The sequence below is a fragment of the Calonectris borealis genome, chromosome 4 (assembly GCF_964195595.1).
Source record: "Calonectris borealis chromosome 4, bCalBor7.hap1.2, whole genome shotgun sequence".
Lineage (NCBI taxonomy): Eukaryota > Metazoa > Chordata > Aves > Procellariiformes > Procellariidae > Calonectris > Calonectris borealis.
Window position 1 is genome coordinate 71,520,425 of NC_134315.1, and position 18,169 is coordinate 71,538,593.

Here is an 18,169-nt window from a genome sequence, read left to right on the forward strand (position 1 = left end):
TCTGCCTCACGGCCTGGAGGAGCTGCTGCTGCTGCTGCTGCTGCTGCTGCGGTGTTTACTGAGCGCTCCTGTCCTGATATCACTCCGCTGGCATGGAGGAGGAGGAGGTGGAGGAGGAGAGCATTTGATCATTGTGATGGTGGCAGGAGGAGCAGCAGCAAGCGAAGCAGAGCAAAGCGTTAGGCTGTATCAGCTCGGCGTTTTGCAAAGACTTCAGAGCTCTACTTTTTTTTTCCAGCTCGGCCCGGATTGTTCATGTGTTTACTTCCCCCAGCCCGAGGATTTGCTATTTAGGTTCCTGTTGAAATGCAACTGAGCAGCCAAAGTACTTTGCGAACGCGGTGCGGCATAAACACCAAAACTTTTTTCTAGAAGGAAAATACAATAAGAAAGCGGCTTTGCCTGTCTTTTGATGCCGGGGAGTGCGAGTGAGTGTGCCGTGTGTGCCCTGCTTGTGCTTGGATGTGTGTGTGCGAACGTGCGTGTGAACGGGTGTGTGTGTATATGTGGGTGCATGTGGAGGGGCGCGTGTGTTTCTCTTTATACATGGGGAGAGAAGGCTTTTGGCAAAACCTCCGGAAATCTCACGGAATCTATTTTGAAATAATGGATTATAAAAAAGAAAAAGGAGGAAAGGAACTGGTCTGATATCTCCTGGAGTTTGCTACCCGAATTGCTGCTGCTTAGTTTGTTGTGCTTCTTTTTTTTTTTTTTTTTTTGTGTTTGTTGATTGTGTTGCTGGTGATAACCTTTTAGCACCTTCTCTCTTTATTTCCCTCCCCCCCCCCCCCTTTAATGTTTTGGAGCTTCTCGAGAGGGATTGGCTGGGGGGAAAGAGAAACATTTGCTTGGGATCGCTGTTTCCCTGATACATGGTGGTGCCCCCTCCCCCCCCCCCCCGGTTCTCTAAAAAGTATCCCATCAGGACCCCGGAGGAGACTGTGTGTGTGTGAAGGGTAGGATAAAAAGTTCTTCCAAAATAGTGTGCACGGGGAAGAGGATGGGGGATTTTGCAGCCCCCGCTGCCGCCGCGAATGGCAGCAGTATCTGCATCAACAATAACCTGAACAGCAGCCTCGGCGGGGCCGGCGGGGCCGGTATCGGGGTTAACAGCACTCCCCACGGTCCTCCTGCCGCGGCTCCCGGTAACAATAACGCTAACAGCGGCGGCGGCGGCATTCCCAAGCACAGCACGGTGGTGGAGCGGCTGAGGCAGCGCATCGAGGGCTGCCGGCGGCACCATGTCAACTGCGAGAGCAGGTACCAGCAAGCCCAGGCGGAGCAGCTGGAGCTGGAGCGCAGGGACACGGTGAGCCTCTACCAGCGGACCCTGGAGCAGAGGGCCAAGAAAACGGGCACCGGCGGCAGCAAGCAGCAGCATCAGAGCAAGCAGCAGCAAGATGCCGAGCCTGCTACGGCGGAGCAGAGGAACCACACTCTGATCATGGTAAGGGGATGCGGGCCGGGGGGGTCGCTGTCCGCTCCGAGTCTCTCGCCGGGATGAGCTGGAGGTCGCCCCCGGTGTTTCCCGGAGGGGGACGGGGCTCGGCTCAACTTTGGCGGCGGCAGGGCCGCGGGAGGGCTGGGCGAGCGGGGGGCTGCCGGCTGGCTTCGCAACTTCTCACGGGCAGGGGCGGGGGGAGCGGACAAACTTTCCCCCCCCCCCCCGTCTCTTTCAGAAGGGAAGAGCTGCCCCGGGGGAGGAGGGAAGGAGCGGTGCCGGGCGTGCGCCGGGGGCTGCCGAAAGCCTGAGGAGGGTTTTGTGTGCGTGCGTGTTTTGCGACGGCTTTTCCGCGCGGGGGCTGCGCGCCTTTGCTGGCTGCCTTTTTAAATCCCGCCGCGGAGGAAGGTGGAAGTTGGCTCCGCAGGCTGGGGCGGCGGCGGGAGGAAAAGTTGGGCAGGTTTCTCGCCTGGGCTGCCCCGGCGTGCAGGAGCCCGGCTCCCCACGCCAGCAGCAGCTCGAGCTGAGTCGCTTCCTAAAGTTTCCTTGGGTTTTAAGGAGCTTAGCGAGGAGCGGAGGGGGGGGGAAAGGGGCGGGGGCTGAGCCGGCAGGAGCGTAGCGGCAAGTAGGAAGCGGAGTTTCCCACTCCCAGGCTGCACCGATGATGAATAATAAAAGGAGGTGCGGGGGGAGCCGGGCCCCGCGCTCCGTCTGAGCCTTATTTATAGCAGGTCGCGGCCGCCCGTCGTTCCGGTGGGGTGCCGCCGGCGGCGGCTCGGCGTGTTTGTCTCGGCCGGCGGGGGCAAGCGGGCGACTCTGCCGCGGGGGAAACGCGTGTGTGTCCTGAAGCGTCCCCCCGCCCCCGGCCGGGCCGGGCCGTGCCGGGGCGGGGGTGCCCGGCGCTCGGGGGCGGGCACGGGGCAGCTGGGTCTCTGCCGTCTGCCGGGCGCACAATGGGCGGCGGGGAGGAGGGAGGAGAGGGGAGGTGCGATGGCAGCGTGTGGTTTACAAGCCTCGCACGTCCCTCCCTCTCGCCCTCCCCTGCTGCGCGGGGAGGCGTGGCGGTGCGGGAGGGTCCGGCGGGGCGGCAGCTGCCGCCGGCCCCCGCCTGGGGGGGGCTCCGTGACAAAGCGGCGGGGAGGCGGCCGTCCCGGCGGCGGCTCTGCCCCTCGTCCCCCCCCGCTCTCCGCATGTGAAAGCAGGGAGCAACGTGTTTATCTCGGGCCGCGCCGAGCCCGTCCTGCCCGGGCCGCGATGCCGGCTCGGTGCCTGCCGGCTCCTCCCCTGCGCGACGCCGCGCAGTCCCGCGGGCAGCACCCTTCCCCTCCGCCCCTCGCCGTCCAACCGGGCGCTTTGTCTGCCCCGCAGCCCCGCTTCGTCACGGAGGGCGAGGAGGTGGGGATCGCTTCGCCGGCGGCAAACAAAAGCTCAGCGCCGAGCGCGGCCCCCGCCTCCCGCCCCGCCGCGGAGGAGCGGAGCCCGGCTCCCGCCTCCCCGCCTCCCCCCGGCCGGAGAGCGGCCCCGGCCGCCCGGCGCGGCTCCCGGCGGGCGAGGCCAGCCAGGGGCGGGGGGCGGGACGGCTCCCGCGGCGGCGGGAGGGAGAGGGGGGAGCGCCGGCGGGAGCCACACAAAGCGGCGGGGGGGTGGGTGTGCGGGGGGGTTGGTTCGCAAACAGGAAGCAGAAAAACCTCACTGACATCTTGTTGCTTTCCTGATGTTACCAGCAAGGCACAACCATGTTCCTCTTCCTCCTCACGCCTTTCCGAGGCTTTTAAATACACGCAGCGCCGGGCTCCCCGCACCGCAGTACTTTGCCTTGGCTTACACCTACTCCCAGGGCAGTAACTGAGTCTCTCATCAAACTCCACGAGCAGGGACTATCTTCCGTCAGCCAAACTATCCTCAAATCCCTTTTCACATCCCATGCCATTTCCACAAGATACAGGAAAGGGGCTGGAGGCTCCGGAGACCTCAGAATTGCTTCGCTCAGAATTGCTTCCTTGTGGTGCACTGTGTACAGATCCAGCTCCAGAACAGCTCCTGTGCTTCTGGGCCCTTGCTAGCGGTGGGTTGTCCTTTCCCCTTCTTCCCAAACCCCACGCTAAAGCATTAAAGGCCAGGATTTTTAGTTAAGTAGCTCATTTGCTGGCCTTCCCTTGAAGGTCTCGGACAGATACAGAAAGCCATGCTATAATGTGAAAGTTGTGGAAACAAAGTAACAAAAGGAGGAAATGCAGTTACAGCTCTCACTATTATTAATTTGTTTCAAGTTGGGACACTTGAAGAGCTAAGAGTAGCCTAATTAAAGGGTAGTTTGCTGTGATATTCAGTGTAACTGCATTTTTGTGCTACACTCTTAATGCTATTTAAATAGTGCACTCCCTGTGCACTATGCTTTTCACCTTAAAAAGAAATTCTAATACTTCATTAAAAAATGACCCATTTCCATCAACCGGGTTTCTTTAAGAATGTGTACACAAATGCTGCTGAAAAATTTAGAAACATTGTCTGCTTTGTTTCACTTGTAGAATGTTAACTATGATTTTTGTTTAATGTCTAAGAAGGATAGGGAACATTCATGTGTACATGAAAGTAATACTTAAAACCTGAGAAATTGCTCGTTTTAAAGCAATTGAAAAGTATTTGCTTTGAGACGTTTATGCTTTCTATAGTACAAAAAAAAAAACCCAACCAAAACCAACTTCTTCATTTCTAGCAATCATAACAGCTTGGTAAGTTTCACTGTTTATGTGCATCATGGTTTTTATTTACCAAAACAGTTCAACTTCATTTAACATTTTCTTTTGGCATGAGAAAAAAGTAGACTACATTTTGGGGTTTTCTCCCTTTCTTTATTCTCTGGTAAACTCCAGCTGAGAGGTTTACAGTGAAACAATCGTATGGATCTGCTACTGCTTTACTCTTCACACAAAATCATTATTAAGTTCTTCCCTCTGATTATTAAACCGCACAAGTTGGAAATGACGCAGTCAGGATTAAATGACGACAAATACAACGAGGATAGCAAGAAATACTGTTTCTAGTTCTTTTTTATCAGGGCAAATCAAAGGAAAGTATTATCAGTGTGTATGTGTCCCTCTCTCCAAATCGAGAGACGCTGAGAAGGGAGGGGAGATGTGTGCTGGGTCGGGGTGGCCGGTCAGCCAACAAACCCTCCCAGAAGCTGGTGCTGACACACGTGCTGAGGTGCCCTTCAGCAAGCTGGGTAAAAAACGTCTTTTGAAGATGATTATTTAAAGACACGCACTCTGATTTTCTCCATTTGATGGAGTACAAACTATCCAGTCTGTACAATGCTCCTTGTCGCCGCCCCCACAGTTTACACCCTCATTCCCTGAGTTCATGAAAGGGATTATGCAGTTCCCACTGTTTAGGACTTTATGTCAACTGACAAGCAGTTATCAATGGGAACCTTTTTTCAAAAAGGGATGTAGGAGCATAGGCTTGGCTGTATTTCATGAATTGCTGATCTACTCTGAATTTGTGTCTTGTTATAGACCAAGTTTTCACTTGCTGAGTTTTGAAGTATCTGGATTTATAACTATTTCAACCTCTTCTACTTGAGGAGAACAGTGGGTTTCAGAACTAGTTTGCTCCCGTACAGGCATTGATTGGGACGTGCACAAAAATTAAAATTGTTTATAAATGTCTGGGAGGACCTTTTTTTCCCTCCCCTCTCCCCCCCTCCCGTTCAACCTGGCAAAAGCCAAAGTTGTTTTCTGTGCCTGTCGGTTGGATTATTAGAATGCTGTACCAGCTTGGTTTTCAATGGAAGTATTGGGAAAATTTGCAGCCCATCCAAAACTCTGCTGCTCATCTAAGCACTGGTTCCAGAAAATATCAACACATTATTTCAGTTCTTTGATTCTTTGTGAGCTAATCTGCCTTCTTGTTTCCTCCTTTAAGTGCAAGAGTCTTCTGGCTCTGCATCCATGTTATTGTGTGTGGTTCAGAGTTATTGTGTGTGTGTGTGTGTATACACATACACACGTTATATATAAAATAAGTAATAAATAATGTATATTTAGTATATAATAAATAGTAATAAATAGCCAAATATATAATAAATACTGCAAGTTATATCACCTCTGCTTCTTATCCCTGACACAGCTCTTATTGTATTTTTTGTCATTTTTTTGTCCAATGAAACACTACATCTGTAATTACCATATTGACCATCTAATGCACATTTAGAATCATAGAATCATAGAATAGTTTGGGTTGGAAGGGACCTTTAAAGGTCATCTAGCCCGGTCCAACCTGACCTTGAATGTTTCCAGGGATGGGGCATCTACCACCTCTCTGGGCAACCTGTGCCAGTGTTTCACCACCCTCATTGTAAAAGATTTCTTCCTTATATCTAGTCTAAATCTACCCTCTTTCAGTTTAAAACCATTCCCCTTTGTCCTGTCGCAACAGGCCCTGCTAAAAAGTTTGTCCCCATCTTTCTTATAAGCCCCCTTTAAGTACTGGAAGGCTGCAATAAGGTCTCCCCAACGCCTTCTCTTCCCCAGGCTGAACAACCCCAACTCTCTCGGCCTTTCTTTGCAGGAGAGGTGTTCCACCCCCTGATCATTTTTGTGGCCCTCCTCTGGACCCGCTCCAACATTTATTTGCATCAGCTCTACTGTGAAGTATAAAGGGGCTGGAGCTACTTTTTCCTATTTTAAAAGCTCTTCAAGACTTTTCTTATATAGCATCATTATGGGTTTGATAGCTACTGTCATACTGACCATTTCTAACCCTAAAACCAGTCCTTAGGAAATTGAGTTTTAAACACCATAAACATAAAATGTTGTTTAGATCACAAAAATTAGTGACGGAAGTCAAATGACCTATTAGATCATCTTTTCTGTTCCCCTGCCAAAGCATACTATGCCAATTCAGAATTACTTTAAAGTTAGAGAAAACACGGCTGGCAAATACAGTATTTTCCAATACTGCTTTTTGCCCATTCTGGGCTAATGCACTGCCTCATGGAAGTTACTGATCACAGTGCCCTTCTACCTGAGGGAAGGGAGATGCGCAGGCCAATCCTTTCAGCTTGCTTTGTGTAGGGACAGAATGACACGTTCAGAATTACAGAAATCTGGCTATATCTCTTCCTTGTGGGCAGATGGTCCACCACAGAAACGTAGTTTCCCCCCTACCCCCTCAATCTCTCCTTTTTGTTGAAAAAGGTATCCCGAGTAAAAAGTGTAACTTCTTCATTTGTCTTGATGATTCACGGATTATTTCATTAATGAAATTGAGTGCCGAAGAATGCTGTCAGTCTTGTGAGTAGTTTTTAAGAGCTTACTGTGTTTAATGTGTACCTGTGTGTATGTTCATAAATCTGTGCACATTTGTGTTCCTTCTCATGTAATATTGCCGTTTAACTTACTTTACAGGCGCTCAGGAGTTCATCAGTTATGCTATAGGAAATGTCTATTTCTCTAGCATTGCAAAGATGAAAAAGCAAGATGATTTTTCAGATGTTTCTTTTTATTTTCCACAAGAGGTCAAATACTGCAGCCCTTATTCATGCCTGATGACTAAGTAGAATTAAGCATCTCTTCAGTTAATAAGCTATGTCTGATCTTGCTCACGCTGGGGTAAAGTCAGTAGTAAGTGCAAAACTGGGATGATATCAGAATTATATCCCAGGCCAACAATGCTCCTTCTCTTTCATATGCATCACAGAAGGACTCATCCTGTAACCCTTTTTACTTTGCTCTTCCTGTAAGGGTGGATCTCAGTGTCTTTCTTATTCCACAGCCTCTCCCATTTTTCTTCTCCTTTTCATACCAACTCCCGCTTGATGCTCCTGTGTGATTACTGTCTTTTAGGACAAGGAGTTTTTGTGTTGATCTCCTTTTGCAGCTAGTCAGCACAGTAGGTTTCAGCTTAGCAAGCTGAAAGGAATGGAGAGACTCTTCACTTCAAGCACTACTAACCTCTAATGACCTTTGTATGCTCTGATAGAAAGTGTGTCCCTTTAAGAGATAGTGGGTTGGGTTATTATGAGCCATAACTGGAGCAGGGCAAGTTGTATTTTGACATATGGCAGCCAGTCATAGTGAAATCTAAGCTGCAACTTGACCAAATAGCACGTGTTGAAAGTCCTGCGGTGAAGTTCTAGGCACTGTCAAGTTCAGGAAGAACAACTTTGGCTGGAACACATCCCAAACTCATTCTGCTAATGCAAAGCCAAAAATATTAACATGTGATTGTGTAAGGACAATGGGTTGTATTTAGGTTAACCTAAATTTACAGTAACTTGACCTAAAGCTTAAGGCTTCACAAGTGGCTTAAGCTGGTGTAAACCTGAGCTGCCGCCACTGAGGAAGTCTCGTCTTTCTAGCCCTTGTCGGTGGCCATATTTTCTTGCTGCCTCCCTTTGCTAATGCTCCCTTGCTCACGTACCTCCCCTGTCAGCTGGCTCACCGCTCTTCCTTTTCTTCTGGGTTAGTTTTCAGCTGGATCGGATCCATGATTTGTTTGACTGTCCCTCCCTGTGGGCAGCACAGTCTTACACCACCTTAATCCTCTTGTGAAACTTCACCCTCATCCCAGGATAAACATCTGGGACCTATTAGTTAAAACATGCTCACCTGGTAGCATAGGTTTTACCTGAGCTAAGCAACACCTGGTGTCAGTGCACATGATTCTGCTCCTGAATGCAGACACCGAAACAGGAACGGCTGTAAGTAGCAAAGGAGTCAGAATTCATTTTTACTTAACCACTTGCATGTATATGACATTTGGTTGCATATTACTCTAATATGTATAATTCATGTGAGAGATGTGCTTGGATTAGCAGAGGTTTAAGGACAGGTCTGAGAGCCAGGAACTGCTGACTGGAATCCTTCAAGTGTATTGTTTTGTGAATTGAAATGTGAGGTAGAATCCCAGACTGAAGTTATGAACCTGTAATCGGTTTTCCAGTCTGGGATCTCACAGGCTGTTCAAATAAGCAACGTGCTTGTACATTCAGTGGGAATTTGGGAGTCTTAGCAATTTGAAGTATTTATTTTCCTAGTTTGTCTAAGATGGTGAATCACAAAAGCATATCAATTTGAGTACTCTTTGCTTCCCCCTCAAACACTTCAGTTTCACAATGTTTGTAGCTCAAAAGTCATCACAGACTGCTCCTGTTTGCTTTTTGAATATTTGAAACCTAGTTTCGTAGGGGTTAAGAGAAAAATGTCTTTTTAAACTGGCAGTAGTTAATAAGATAGCAGCTGCTGAAATTTTGTGCTTTCAGGAAGGGGTTGAGCTGCCTCCTTTCAAGACTTCCCTCTTTTGTATTGATTTTGTTTGCTACCATGAACAGTTAAAATTGGCAAGGAGATAAGAATACTTTAATGTTTAGTTGACCTGAGAGAAGGGAGAATTGTGTCCGCCCATAGGAACTTTGTATTTTCTGTACGTTTGTGTAACTGCTAAGGCTGATGCTGCGGTGCTGTTGGTAGCATAGATCATCGCTGTTGGCTTGCTGTCAGTTCTGCGCAACCACAGCATACATGGAGTAGAAAAGAGGTTTGAATTTATGACTTTCAGAATAACTAAGCTAATAAACAGAAAGACCAGCAGCTCAAGGATTTTCTTTCCCATATTTGCTTTTTATCAAGGCCACTTTCTGTGAGGTTTTCATACAGGGCTCTATAGTGTTCTATAAGGTTCTCAGCTCTCAAGAATTGAAGCTTGGTGGAGTTGTATTTTTACTGGTTGAAGGTGGGGCTGTTGGGCTGTGCCTCTTCCCCTCCTCCCTTCTTCACACTTGAGTGTCCTCCCTACATTGCTTTAACTACGTGCCATACAGGAGCATTTCAGGTTTAATAAAACAATTCAACTTCATTCTCCTCTGGTCTTTAGATTCCGAGGAACAGCTGTCAGTGCTGCAGTGAAGGTGTAGCTTTTCTGCATCAGCTTTATGCTGCTTGTGAAAATCTCAGGCCTGTTCAGAAAGTCCTTGGATATTCTGTACCTAAGTAAAGAGCAGAGAATTGGTCCTTAACCTTACTCTGACCCTGGGCGTTATCACAACAAGAAGCCAATATGCCTATGTATGTGTGTTTATATAAACCAGCAGACGTACATATACACTGGTTTTTAAACTGCACTGAAAAGTGAAAGGATTTATGATCAGTGATCAGTTTTGATGGTGAAAGGGGATGTACTTGTCTGATAAGTTTAAGAACCACTGATATGTACCCCTTTTCTATATTTTCAGCCTCTTTTTCCTTTAGCTCATATCTAATCCACTGTGATGTTTTGGCACTTCTTCATTGTGTTTAATCTAAAGGAGGGAGGGAGGTGGTTATGGCGGATGAGATGCTGGAAGACTTCTGGAAAGTATTGAAGTTTTTTAATCGTTTAAGAAATTTCCTTACATTAAGGAGGACAGACCAGCACTTAGCCAAAAGAGAAATTGTCGCATTTCCTACCACTTCTGTTTATGCAGAATATTGTGGTTACAGACTCTCTAGTATTTGAGAAAATGACTTCAAAATACGACTGCCTTCGCTGTCAGTGGTTGTCTTTAGACTGCTAAAAAGATTGTTACATTTCAGCTGTGATTTTTGCTGCTGTTCATTTTTGCCTCTGAAGCTGGTGGCTGTTGTTCTGATTTCTCTGGATTGCATTCCAGTGCATGACTGAGCCAGCATAGGGAAAACTGCTACTGACATTAAGTAACCGATTTTTAATGATGTTTTTGGCAAGCAGTATCTCTATTCATTATACATATTTTTAGTTGTCATTGAAGCAGGTAATGTAGCTTTGAAGACTTTAGCGGACTCGTAAGCAAGACTGTAGACTACTGTACTGAACGGCGGCCACATTGTTTGAGCTCCAAATTGGCTGAAGCGTTCTGGCATGTAATCCATGGATATGAAGTAATGGTTCAAAATAATCTGTAGGTCCTTCTATTACAGGACATTTCTGAGCTTGCTGTCTTTGCGTTCCAGTAAAAGTGGAGATACCATGCTGAGGTTGCAGTCTTATCTTTTTTCCTACTTTGATGACAAATAATTTGTGCTAACCAGTTTGTAGGCTGAAAGATTATTTAAAGACTGGATTGCTGCAGTTTTGAAAATTCCCCTGAGAGAATTTGGCTTTATGTTTTTTCACCCCAGGTGAGTTGACTAGGGCTTATTTTTTTCTAATATGTTTTAATATGTATTCTACATCATGCAAAACAACAAAAAATCCATTTATTTTCTCTCCTCCATTTCACTTACAACAAAACAAAACAAAAAACTTTATATTGACACTAGGGTTTACTGCCCTTCTCGCTAACATTTTTGTTGTGGAAAATGCCAGCAGTGGGTAGAGATAATGGAGATTCGTGAATGTAGAATAGCAAAACCAAAATTGATTTTGACTAGTGGCGTTAAAAGCTTCACCTCTCCCTCACCTATTACTGTGATAAAGCGTATGGCAGTCTAGTTACAGCCAGAGAAGGGTTCTGGGAAGTTGGCATAGACCGTCTTTCTTTATAGTTGCTATGGATATTTGAATACAAGAAACATGATATTTTGTGTTTTTCATTTTCTGTCAAAATTCCAAGTGTCTTGAAAAAGTGGTTCCTCAGGAATGGCAAACTTGTCTCTTACTCTCTTTGAAGTAAAACTTCATGCTACTTAAAGCCAGTGGTAAGAACACCTTATGTTTACGTGTCTCTTAAGTAGTTTATCCAAATGAAATATCTGCGTTCTCATGGCACGCCGCATACAATACAAGAGCTTTATTATGCAGGTACTAAAAACATCCCAGTCTCTGGAAAACCTAGCTAGTTAACCTCTTTATGGTCCCTTCATATAGGGTTAGTTAGATGAGGCAGCTGAAGCAAGTTAACAGTTTGCTGCTGTTAAATGGGGTGGTCTCCTCCTCTTCCCTCCGTGCTGCGGTCCTATACCGGTGCTGGTGCCAGTGCTGGCCTGGAGAGCCCATCCGTGGTACTAAGCTAGCGGGAAAATTACCTGTCTAGGAGAAAAACGGTGTTTATTTTTGGTGGAAGGTGAAACTGCACAGCGTGGTACTGAGGACGAGGGAATAGAGGAAAGCGGAGGCAGAAGGAACCATGCCAGCTGTGAAATAAGCTCTGCCTGTCCCCTGTGACTATGTCCTTGTCCTCTGCCAGTTCTCTGGTCAGCTCCCAGTTGAAAGCCTGGTGGTTGCGGTGCATTGCTGTCGTTAATTTGGGAGTGAAATACTTGGGCGCTTTATGGAATGCCAGACAGAGCTTTATTGGAAGCGTCTTTGGGAATACAGATGTGGTTACTTGTAAGGATGAGGTGCTGATCCAAAGTGTAAAGAAGGCTGAGAAGAGTATCTTTTCACGCCAATCTAGTCCAAAGAAGACATCACGCTGGCCACAGTATCAGGTAGGTGACCACTGTCCTTCCTGTGAGGGGAAAAAAAGTGCTTGTGTTCGTATTTCGTTTGTTTCCTAACTTCCTTCTGAAAAGTGATAAACCTTGTTTATGTCTCTCTGATAAAACAAGGAAAAACATGATTTTGCTTGATCTTTACAGCGTGGTAATTGTATATATATTTTTTTTTCTGGCTGTTCAGATGTGTTTATGCTCATTTTAATTCCATGTAGAATAATAACCTAGGTAAAATAATTATGAAAGGCCCACGTAAAAGCTATCACTATTCATGGAATGTGATACCTTGACTTGCATACGGGACTTGAGGTAATACTCAAGTGAGCTGCTGTGTCCAAGGTAAAGACACTTGCATGTAGTTTTGTTTTCCTTCTGTCTGAATTCAACTCTGGGCAATATGATAATAATTTTTATTCAAGTGGTCCAGGAAAAAAAAAATCACAGATGGAGCAACTTCTGCCAACTTTGCTTTGTAATATGAGTAAGATTATGTAAATTATAATTCTCTGAACGGATTTTTCATGAAATTGTACTTTGAATGCTGATTAGCGTAGGTGATTTAATTAATTTTTAAGTTAGTTAGTGATGGGATGTTCAGTGGGGGTTTTTTTGTTTGTTTGGGGTTTTTTGTTTGTTTTTCCTCCTTTATCAGATGTTTTATTTCAGAATTAGCTCACTTGTTAGAATCCAACCTGTTAGCACAACAGGTAAACAACAGTATTAGCAGTATTGCTATTTCTAATGCAGTGTATTCCATATGTCAGGTTTCACTAGTGGTACTTGAGAAGACATTGTTTCTGGTTTCAAAATTATTTACTTCCCAAGTCTGTTATTTATCTGTTGTGGATAGTGAACACATGGTGACCATATGTTGTAAAGTCACATAAAGAGTTTATCAGAACAGATTTGGACTGGCTAGCTTGCTCATAAAGGTAATGGCAAGAGCAAATTGTGCTGGTCATCTCAAATACCAGTAGAATATGTAACAAATTTTAACCAAAGTACTTCACCTCATATTTTTTTTCCATTTTTAGAATGAGCTTTTTTTTTTTTAGGTAAGAGAAGCTTTTCTGAGCTCTTCATCTACAAACTTAGATGTTTGTAAATGTAGGAAGATAACTGAGGCCAGTAAGTGAAAAACAATGATTAAGTCATATACACAGGGCACTGTAGAGGAACATAGCATAAACAAACTCATATAAAATATTTCATATTATTCAGAGATGCTTTTTTTTTTTTTTACAAATATAGAGTTCTGACATGTTTTAAGATTCAACATTTAAGCTAGGAATCAAATGTCTTTACTGTTGTGAAGGGAGGAAACTAAATGCCTACAATTGTGTAAAACTTCTATCAGTGCAATATCAAATATAATTTTTTTTCTTTACTAGACAAGATCCATATACTATTAATTTTATAATGCACATTGGCAGAATTTTTGCAAGAATTCACTTTGGGTAGGATCTCTTTCTTGCTTTTGCCCTTGGTTTAACTGGTTGGGGGTTTTGTGGGGTGGGGGTTTTTTTGGTTGGTTGGTTTTGCCTGTTTCTGCTTAAAAAAGTAGAATGCAAAGTATAGTTGTCTCTACAGTTGTCCTAGTGGAGATGGATTAATAGCCTGAGTGCAGATGATTAAGTCAAATGTATATGTTATTGCTGTGTATCACAGAGTTTTGTAACTAACTATCTGGATACCGCCCTCAGAGGTTGTGTGTTGCAGCAGTTGCACTCACATGTAGATCATGGTAAGGCTGCCTTCCTAAGGCCATGTAGTAGTTTTTAAAAAGAATTAAAAATCCTGGTTTCAGTTGCTTATATTTTCAAAGCTGTTTTTTCTTAGTTGGAAACTTGGGGAGAAATTTGCAAGTAGTTTACTTGCTTAATCTGAGAATCAGATTAGGGGAAAATACACTGTTTTCCCTGCTCTTTTAGGAAGTTCTTGAAACTATTGCAATGAGAAACTGTAGTACATCTGAATTACACATTGTGGTCTGCCATTTGTGGTCCCTCTAGCAGCAGTGGGAATAGAGAGCAGAGGGAGATTAGCTACTTTATTATCTGTGGGGGGAAAAAAAACTTAGAATCATAGAATCATTAAGGTTGGAAAAGACCTCTAAGATCATCGAGTCCAACCGTCAACCCAACACCACCATGCCCACTACACCGTGTCCCGAAGCACCTCATCTACACGTCTTTTAAATATCTCCAGGGACGGTGACTCAACCACTTCCCTGGGCAGCCTGTTCCAAGGCCTGACCACTCTTTCAGTAAAGAAATTTTTCCTAATGTCCAATCTAAACCTTCCTTGGCGCAATTTGAGGACATTTCCTCTCGTCCTATTGCTAGTTACTTGGGAGAAGAGACCAACACCCACCTCGCTACAACCTCCTTTCAGGTAGTTGTAGAGCACGATGAGGTCTCCCCTCAGCCTCCTCTTCTCCAGACTAAACAGTCCCAGTTCCCTCAGCCGCTCCTCATAAGACTTGTGCTCCAGACCCTTCACCAGCTTCGTTGTCCTTCTGTACATTTACCTTTGATGTGCTTAGTATTTGCTTGCTAACATGTGCTGAAGATTTAGTCTGCCTCCTTGTAGCCCTGACAGACCGACTGGAAGGTGCCCATGTGGGCCCAGAGCATGTTCGCGCCTACACTAGCAGGAACTTGGTAGGTCTTTCCCCCAGTGTCTCCTCCCAGCTTTCAAGGACCGCTATCCCATTCATCCTAGGAGTGGTAGATAAGAAAGTTTGCCTTCTCTGCGCTGTCAGCTCCTTCCAGTTTGGAAGGAGAAACGAGAAGGCACTGCATCAGAACTGCAGAGACCTGGGGGAGTGGACAGGAGGACAGGAAGAAAGTGTGGGTCAGGAGATGGACAGAACCCAGATTGCGGTAGGCAGAATGGAGCAAAGCACCATCGGCTGTAATAGAGGGCCAGAAATATTTAAGAGGGCGTTGGACTTGTTGAACCGGGCTGGAGAGTAGAACTTTGCTTCCACCCGTGTATTTGGGCTTCACCAAGCGCTGGCCATAGCTAGTCAATGAGAATACAGGTGCTTCTAATGAACTCGGCTTTTGCTAGCCTGAGTAGCCAGAGCTTGATGCTGGGGCTTTTAACAGGGCCATACTCATGGTTGGCCGCAAATATCAGGCGTATTGGTTGTTTTGGAGTTGGGTTTTCTTGCTTTTCCAGATCTTATGTCTATCAAAGCATTACAGTGTGTTACGCTATCTGATTTTCTGCACTGTTGTTAAATTAGGTAGTGACTTTTTTGTTGTTGTTTTGTTCAGACTTGAGGAATTCTAAACACTTTCCGGTGGCACGGATAATGAATTTAGATGACAATTGTTCAGCAAATGTAAGCCTGCAGAGAGGAGGCTTGCTTTTCTTAGTTACCTGTTGCGTATTCCTTGGAAGTCACCAACAGACTGCAGCTGTTCACATGAAAACCATTGCCCAAGTGACCTCTTACACATAGTAACAGACAGATGTGTGTATTTTAAATCCTTTATGTCCAGATCCCATTTACACATTTCTAAAGTTAGTTTAGTAAGTGGTGTGGGTTTTTCTCCTGATGGATTAGCTTTGTTTTGCTAAATTTCAATCCTTTTTTTTTCGCCTCTGCGTATACACTCACTGCTAATATAAACCAGTTTACAAATTTGATCGCTATGGCAGGTAGAAGGCAATGCGTATTTCTCAAACTAGTGGAACAAGTGGAAAGTATTTTAGGTATTTTAGGTACATTGGTTTAGTGGCTGGCTGTATTCCTGTTTTCTGATGGATATAGAGAGAAATGCTGAGGAGCGCACCGCTGGCCTTGTATTACTAAACGGCTATGAGAGGTTTCCTTTCTCTTGGGTGGTAGTGTCTCATATTTTTGGAAGGGAGGGAATGAGCTTCTGTCCCTGAGGTCAAACTATACCACCAAACAGCCAGGACTTTTCAGAAAGATTTACGGACTTGATAATGCAATAAGCCCTCGTTATAATCACGTCCTCTTGTTGGTTGAGCAATCCCGTCGGTGCCATAGTGTGTGAAGCGGCTGGTTGGAACTTCAGATCATAGGAATTGTTAATTGAGTTGCATACTGTTGAACAGGTGAGCTTGAAAATTAATGCCATGTTTCATCAGACCTACTTGGACCTGCACAACTTGGGCCATTACTGTCTCGGGCAAAAGAACTATGTTTTTCCATAAGAATGTCTTAAAAACTCTTCAGAGTGCTTTGTAATAGGATTTGTATGATCCAAAAGTGTGTCTTTTGCAGACTTAAATTGTTCGGGTAGTTGACAGAACTAAGTTTTCTCTACAGTATTTCATGTTTCAGTCATAATACTGAGATGGCAACATTCCTCAATTAGTAAGCATTCACGATACTGAAATTTCAGTAAGGGACCTTATGGCAGAGAGCTGTCCTCTTTCATCTGAGGGGGGTGGCAGAAGGACAGACGTAGCTGACTATGTATTTTCAGCACAATGTTTTAACTGTCCAAGAAGTATCTGTACTCAGTGTAGATAATTTGACTTGCCTTCATCACGAGAAGTTTGAGTTTGGCCTTGAGGTAAAGGCAAAGAATGATACAACTTAGTGTTGCAAGAGCACGGGAAAATCCGTCGAGTTTCGCACCTAGGATATAGGACGCACCAGGCCGTGGGAGAGACCCTTTTCTTTCTCCTAGGACTGTAGAACTGAATGGAAGGTCTCATGTATTTCAGTAATATTAAGTAATAGTGTGCTTAATTTCCTCTCTTATTATTGATAGCTGTGTTTTTATGTATTGTTTCTGTTCCTTTTGTTGTTCTGTGAATATGAATATAAATCAATCTCTTATTCTTTGTAATGTTGTGAAGAGATTGTTTGTATAATGAGGTATTAAAGGGGTCATTTAACTTCATTTAGTTCATCTTTGAGACATAGAACATATAAGAAAAGAAACAATGTAAAAGATATCCATGGAGACAGAAGTGGAAGCTTTGTAGTAATATTTAGAACAAATTTGGGGGTATATCTTGGAAAGGCAGAACCCAATACTTGCTTAAAGAACTATGCTAATTCTTGTAATAACTGAGTTCTGGCAAACTGCACACGAAAAAAACACGGGTTCGTTGCTTATATTTGAGCCATTTATAAAGACTACTTTATTCATAACTTTTTTTTCTGTCAGATGTCAGCACATCCTGGCTCTGTTTTCCAATACTCCCTATGTATAGTTTTTATTTCTAAACTCTAGCATTTAGAAATCCAGACCTGTCATTTCTCAGATAAAGGCTGCACGCTTGTGGGATCATGCAATACTCTGTCAACAGCAGTTAAGAAAAGCAATTTGTGTATGGGAAATTTCTGAAAGTTATCTGCATCTCTGCTGGGAAACCCCCACTCCCTCCCTGAAAGCGAAGGATCCACAAATTGTAAGCTGTTAAAAACTGATACAGACACTAAAAGCCACACGTCATATGCAAGATATTATTGCAAGTGTAGCAGAGATTAGATTCAAATGATCGTTGAGGTGTGTGGGCTGGGCTCTGATTGAAAGAAAGAGGATAAAGGATTTATGAGCGCAAACCAGACCTCTTCTTTTACTTCCAGTGGCAGGGGCCTGTGCCCAAGGGGAAGAGACCCAAATCTTCAGAATTCTCAGTGTTTGTGTGTGAATGTTATTTGTCTGGGTGGTATAACTGATGTAAAAGCACATAAATACCGTATTTCAAATTCCTCACAGTAATACATTTCATATATGTGTTTATATTTATGTGCAGTCACTATATGATTGGTTTCATTCAGCATAGATGATGTCCACTGATGGTTCAGTTTTTATTAAGAAAACATACTTTCACAAGTGCTTTATAGTAATAAATATGTCACGTTGCTCTAAGGCTATCATTCTTTGTAACAGAGGATGTTGCATTAGTTTTTTAAGTATCGGGGAAGAGACGTACAGCTAGTCTTTACAGTTCAGTAGCCTCACGCCGAAATTGCTCATAAGACAGTATAATTTATATAGAGAGAGAACCTTGCAGTGACTAATGGATTTATTTATGGTAAATGTGTGTTTTGACAACTGGGACCATACTTTTAATTTCCGTTCGTAAGGTGGAAGTTTGAAGAATTGGAGGGCTCTGACACTTCAAGAAAATTATGTGATTGGAAAAAGTCTTCATTTCCTCCAAAATCATTTTTCTGCGAAGGCCTTTCATCCTGGCACTGCTGAGTTAGTTTAATTTCTCCAAAGGAACTGGGGGGGGGAACCCCACAACACAACTCTCTCTGTTTCTGCAACAGGGTTTTACTGGCTGCTTCAATTCAGTACCCCCTATTACTGGCATATGTACTTAT

The 18,169-nt window shown here is 44.5% G+C and overlaps 1 protein-coding gene across 1 annotated transcript in view; it reads left to right on the forward strand.

Annotated features, from left to right (window-relative positions):
* The first annotated feature begins 907 nt into the window (after positions 1–907).
* MAML3 (mastermind like transcriptional coactivator 3) overlaps positions 908–18,169 on the forward strand; it is a 245,894-nt gene continuing 228,632 nt past the window's right edge. Inside the window, exon 1 of the mRNA XM_075150116.1 lies at positions 908–1,447. Coding sequence (XP_075006217.1) covers positions 1,001–1,447 — 447 coding nt within the window. The 5' untranslated portion in view covers positions 908–1,000. The remainder of the gene's footprint in view (positions 1,448–18,169) is intronic.